Here is a 6,466-nt window from a genome sequence, read left to right as displayed (position 1 = left end):
ATGTGTCTGTGTGTGTGTGTGTGTGTGTATAGCAAAAATACACATAGAAAAAAAAAACACATCTTTAATTGTTGAATTCACCATACAAAGCCAACAATTGTTTCTATTGTATTGACATATTTAGATGCAGAAAATATCTTTCAAATTAATATATCCAAAAATGTATGTTAACATAAATGTAGCTATAAATGATAGCTTATAATACATGTGGTTAAAAGCTCCTTGGATGGAAAATATGCAGAAAGCTGCCTGCCAGCCTCAACCCCCACATCTTTTATAACACAGACAAACACAGTAGCATAGATAGGGAGTGGAGGTAATGGGGAGGGTGAAATCTACCCCAGATGATGCTTTTATGGGGGCAGTACCTTTGAGTCTGCTGTACAAGCCTGTATAGAGGGTGGGGTAATTTCAAAGGGTGCTAGCTGCCCCTACTCTAGCTATATGATTGGATAGACATGATACTAATTACACTAAAACAGCCTCTCATCTTTCTTCCATTAAATTAAATGCTTTAATCTTACCACTCAGAATATTTTATTACATTTAGAACATAAAATGTAGAAGCATTGAGCAATATGTAAATAAGTCTTTATTAATGATATGCCTCAAGGCAAATTCAGCGATATAATAGCTTATAGTACAGTGAATTAAAAACCCTTTGGATGAACAAGTAGTGAAAAACTGTCCATGGGAATTGAACCACACATCTTCTGTTACCCACAGAAGATGTGTAGCTCACATCCTGCCAGCAACTTACTGCCTTTTTTTCATTTCTTTGGATTTTTTTTTTTCATATCCAAGGGGATTTTAACCCAGTTTATTATATGCTACAAATGTTATGCCAATAATAGATGGTCATTGTCATTCCATAGTTTATCAACCAATCATCTTATGACTAAATGTAGTGCATATAATAGGTTGTTTCCTAATTTACTCCTTATCTTATCAGTCAGTTGTCTCATGCATAATATAAATGTTGTGTGCATAAAAGATGTTTTCAATTTTGTTCCATCATTAAGAAAGCATTTGTTTAAAGCATTAAATCCATGCATTGTAACAGAATAATATTGAAGACTATGTTTATATTAAATCTATATATATATATATCTATATGCACACACACATATGTATATGTATGTACACAAATACATGTAATTTGACCAAAAATATCTTTTGTAGTTGGCTATCTTTTCATTGTCAATATCCTTCCATGACTGTCTTCTCATCAAATGTTCAGAGATATCTGCCAAAGATAGCCAATAGTAATCCAGGTGGAATATACTGCCCTTTTGCAAGCTTTCTCAGCCATTTTTATATAATGGATGAATATATAATGATATATATATATACAAAAACCAATAGTATTATATATATTTGTATGTATGTATATATATAATACTATTGGTTTCAATATCCACATGGTTCCCATTCTTATTCAACTTATTTTCCAACAAGATTAACTCTAAGGAAATAGTATATACAATACTTCATTTTCATATTTGGTTTACAAGATTTTTAATGTGAACTCGTGTGTTGAAACATTTTGTTGTATCTTAGGAGGGTCATTATGCCAATAATAAACACACAAACTGACTCTATTTCACTTCTTTATTTTAATTTGTCAGTTGGTCAACCATTTGACTAATTAACAAATGAAAGTAAAGAAGTGAAATAGAACCAATGCATGTGTTTATGATTGGCATAATGACCCTCTCAAGATACAACAAAACAGTTAATAACATGCCTACAGTAAAATAATGCCTATTTGAGGTAAATAAAATCTGTGTCATACAACAATATACCTTCAGTTGAATAATGTCTATTTAAGGTAAGTAAATATGGTTTTGTCTGACGAAGTTCACAATGGAAATGGAAATAATGGAATTGAAAGTTAGCAAGCTGTGATATTCAGTGGTTCACAAAGATGAGGTTGAATTCTGCCAAAATTTTGGTTGACCTTTTATACTGAATGATGCATATCCCTTTTGGTAAAAGATTGTTTTTATTTTTATTTTTATTTATTTTTATTTCAAAGGGTCTTCAGTAACATTACTCACATTGTTTTGCCAATAATAAGCACATCGCACTAGTTCTATTTTACTTCTTTGGCTTTGTTTATTAATTGGTTAAATGATTAACCAATGGACAAATTACAATAAAGAAGTGCAATTTAACCAGTGTGTGTGTGTGTATTTATTATTGGTGTAATGACCCTCCCAAGGTTTAACAAAATATGTTTCAACACACAAGTTCACATCTATTACAGAAATCCTTATTCTTACTCTGCTTCTCTCATGTTATACGAACATGATATATAATAGTTCTACACCTTTTCTTTCTCACTTTCAGTTGGACTTCTTTACCTGAACTTTATCCTTTCACTCCCAACAGCCCATCAAAGTATTGTAACCCCTAAAAGCTAAATGCTTTTTTTCTCAATTTATGTTTTTTTCAGAGCAGTCCTCTCGGATTCTACTCCTCTTCGCAGGTTACCATTTTATTTCATTACCTTTTTTTTCATTTTTTTTTTTGCATGACTTGTTGTTGTCATTGTTATTATTATTACTACTACTATTATTATTATCATTATTACTTTTTTATTGGTGTCCCATCAGTAGTCTAGACTTGTGACATTTTTTGTGCTTCTTTTTAACCAACCCTAGATCAAGATACATTGTTCTTACTTTGTCTTAACAGTGGGCAAGTCAGCTGAAACAGAGCAGCACCAGACTAAATGCTTTCGCTCCCCTCCTCTCAATTTTAAGTTCAGATCCTATTGGGGATTACTTTATTTACCTTTCAACCCTTGAGGGTTCATAGCATAAGTACCAAGTACCAGTTATACACTGAGGTTAATTCAGTTGACTACACTGCAGCCACCCCTACAAAAAAAAAAAAAAGATTTGTGCATTATGAAAAATTATAATAATAATTATTTTTATTATTATTATTATTATTACATTTTATTTCTTATGTGCCGTGTTAGTTTAGATGAGGTGAATGCCTCTGCTAACCTTACTTTAATATATTTTTAACTAAACTTGACTTGAGAGAATATGTGCTGTGAGTTATATTGGAGATTTTGGCATTTTGCTGAGACCAAAATACCCAATATTACATCCAAAATTATTACTCAAGAATAGTTGCTTTTCTTTTCCTTTTTTTTTTTCTTGTTTTCATATTTTCTATTTTTAAATTTTACCCTTTTAATGTTGCTTAAAAGAAAAAAACTTAGTTTTTAGTCACTGTTTTTAGATATGTAGCTTTAAAACAGTGATTTTATCTACCATTAGAATTTTAGTCCTTTTGTCTTCCAAAAGAACATTCTCTTAACTGTTTCTTTTCTTTTATTCTATTTTGTGAACTGTTTTATATTTGGTGGTGGATATGATATTACATAGTTGATGCCGCTATTTTTACAGCTTGGTACCCTGTTTAGGCAATGAAAAAGCTTTTATGTGGTTGCTTGATCTACTAGAAATAGCAGCCATATCGCCTTCAAATCACACCCTACCTGCTTAGAAAGGGAATGCTACTTCAGGTAAAGAAAAACAGAAAGAGAGAAAAACACAGATGAGCACAGCTTTGAGCATCAGTTTGATTGTTCAGAGCTGTCATGGGGCTGAACAATAACCACAACAGCTTGACTCTTGACCTGCTTTTAAAGTAGGAATGGAATCTATTGTCATTTAGGCAGATGGAGGCAAAGAAGAATATATCATCCTCAACTTGAGGGCAACTGTAGTAAGGTTTGAACTCTTGCCCATATGGTTTATTATTTAGTACTGCAACCACTTAGATTGAGTTAGTGCAATCAACAGAATAAAAATTATTAGAAGAGATGGAGAGAACTGAAGATACTACAACAAGGCAAAGTTTGGTAGTTCTGGATAGAGAAGAGTTATCAATCAAAAAAGTCAAAAGAAATGAAATTAGATATTTAATTGGTGTTGGTACTCATCATAAAATTACTCAACAGTTTAGTTTATTTCACAACCGACTATACTTTCATCACTGTACAAAAAAGGCTTTGTATCACAACTAAAACAAATGCTTATTTACAGGATGTATAAGTCCTCAAAACTGTATACTATCTGTTTCTGATAGAGCACACTTTGTTTATTCATGTTTTCATGCAGCTATTTCCAGTTTATAGCAGTTGAAGCCACTATGTAATATCTTCTATGAAAAATTGCTTCTCTTTCCAATCCAATAAGGAAGCTTGGTCTGCTAACTTTAAACGAAAAAGAAAGATACTTTATATAATGCAGTCCAAAATAGACTCTGTCTGAATATAGATATGAACTAGGAAATGGTTAACTAAATGAAATGAAAAAAAAAAGGTTTAATTCCAAAATAAGATATCCTGTTATATAAAACGGTTTGAGATTGGAGGTACATAACCCCTCAATGTATAAAGCCCATTGCCAGTAATGTTAGCCCTTTCACATTACCCAGTACTGGAAGTGATATATAGTGGCAACTGTAACCTTGTCAGCCGAGCACTGTAAATTGGTTAACACTTTAAGCTAACAGATAGATTCTAAAGGGACATTGCGAAATAACAATGATGAGATCATATCTAAATAGGAAGATAAATATTGACACACTCACCCAAAGAAGTGAGTTACATCAATACTTTAAAATATCTTAATAGGGTTATGATTCATACAGATATTTTTTTAACTGGAGTTCAGTTCATCATGAGGAATTTGTTGCAGTTTTACTTCCATTTCCTCCAGGATAACGTGCACAATATTGTTGTAGTTGGAGTTATGTTAACCAGGATGAAACAAGCCGTTGTGATTACTGGGTGTGTAATGTTAGTCTTTATGACAGCAAGCATAAAGGAACTGAGGAAATAATAATAATGATGATAACTGGTTATTTAAGGAATCCTGTTTCGTTTTCAGCAAGAATTATGACACACGATGCATATGGAGGATAAGGGTTGGGTAAAGAAATACCAATCAACTTAAATAGAAGGAACTAACAGGAAAAAAAGAACAGAAAGTGAAAGGAAAATGTGGCAAAAGTTGATCTCAAGGTTGAACCTCTTGAAGATGATGATGCAAGATTACAAGTGGCGATAGATTGTAGTAGAGAAGACTTGTTCGATTCATGCAGGCATAGAAAATTAGATGTAAAATATTTTTAAAAAGAACTCATTGAATCAAATAAATCTAGGGCTTCACAACAACATCACTTTCTTGGGACAGTGGTGAGTTTGGTGAGATCTGATTGCCATATAAAATCAACCATGTAACTCCATAACTGCTTCCTTTCTGGTTTATGTGTAGTCCCCAGTTTACAGTTTAAAGATGGCTGGTGGGAAATTGAATCATGTACATGTGAAGTAAATGTTTTCTCTACACTGCCAAACCTGTGCCTCAGTGTCCTGGGTCAGAATGGTAGAGCCAGTTTTCAAGACAGATTTACTTGCAACATTGAGCAAGTCATTAAGTTTCCTTGAATGCGTAAGGAAAGGTGTGCTAAGTGTAGTAAAAGAGAGAGAAGTATTTCAACCGTGAAAGTAACAGCTGGGAGGTTTGCATTGAGTGACCCATTATATGTCATCTAACAGCTGACTGTAGTTTCCTATAAATAAAAAAAAAGAGGTGCAGAGAGAAAGAAAAAAGAGAGCTAAGGTGTGTGTGTGTGTGTGTATACTCTATTGTCAGGTGTGGTTGTTGTTTGTACAGCACCTCCTCCTCACCCTTGATCTAATTTTATAAAAACTGGTAATCAACACCTTGTTATGGTTAAGAAACCTGGTGACAATTGTATAGAGGATTACCAATAAATGAAGGTAGTGGTGGTGTTGCTGTTGTGATTGTGATCATCATGATCATATGACAACAACAGCTGGGTGGATCGGTCTGATTAACTTAAGTAGGCCTATGCATGACACAGTTGTAGCCAAGCTGTTAGAGGTACTTGATCCAAGGCCTACCTGCATTTAAACAATAACAACAACCATGCTGTAAGCCTGCTTCTTCCTAACTGACCAGAGGAGACGGTAAGAAGAGAGACTATACAACAACCAATCAGATCTTGTTTATTCCATCAACATTCCAATTTACTGAGGAAGATTTGGCTGCTATATTAAATTGTGCAATAAACTGTGGTGTCGGTGGTGGTGGTAGTCATTATTTTGATTGTTTGAAATAATAGGGGGGGTAGTTGTTTGGCGTAATAGCTGTGGTGGTGGTGGTGGTGGTGGTGGTCGAGGAAGTACTCATAGTCAGGAATTATGGTTTAAGTAATAGTTGTAAAAGTGGAGATAGTAACTGGTAGTAATGGTTACTAGTAAGGATAGTGAAAGTAACTGAAATGGTGGTGGTGGTGATGGTGGTAGTAGTGGTAGTGGTAGCAGTGGTGGTGGTGGTAACAAAAGTAGTGTAGTAAGTGCAGTTGTCATGGTGGTGGTGGTCGTGGTCGTGGTCGTCGTCGTGGTAGTGTA

General features: G+C 33.9%; 1 protein-coding gene across 7 annotated transcripts in view; it reads left to right on the top strand.

The window, feature by feature from the left end:
- LOC106881557 (CDK5 and ABL1 enzyme substrate 1) overlaps positions 1-6,466 on the top strand; it is a 75,991-nt gene that overhangs the window by 33,417 nt on the left and 36,108 nt on the right. For 4 of the 7 annotated variants that reach the window (XM_052972504.1, XM_014931998.2, XM_052972505.1 and 1 more), the window contains one exon: positions 2,459-2,491. The exons of the other annotated variants lie outside the window; for them this stretch is intronic. In XM_052972504.1, coding sequence (XP_052828464.1) covers positions 2,459-2,491 — 33 coding nt within the window. The remainder of the gene's footprint in view (positions 1-2,458; positions 2,492-6,466) is intronic. 7 annotated transcript variants of the gene reach the window in all.

The sequence above is a fragment of the Octopus bimaculoides genome, chromosome 13, assembly GCF_001194135.2.
Source record: "Octopus bimaculoides isolate UCB-OBI-ISO-001 chromosome 13, ASM119413v2, whole genome shotgun sequence".
In the NCBI taxonomy this organism is placed as follows: domain Eukaryota; kingdom Metazoa; phylum Mollusca; class Cephalopoda; order Octopoda; family Octopodidae; genus Octopus; species Octopus bimaculoides.
Note: the sequence above shows the minus strand (reverse complement) of the source record. Positions and strands in the feature narration are given on the sequence as shown.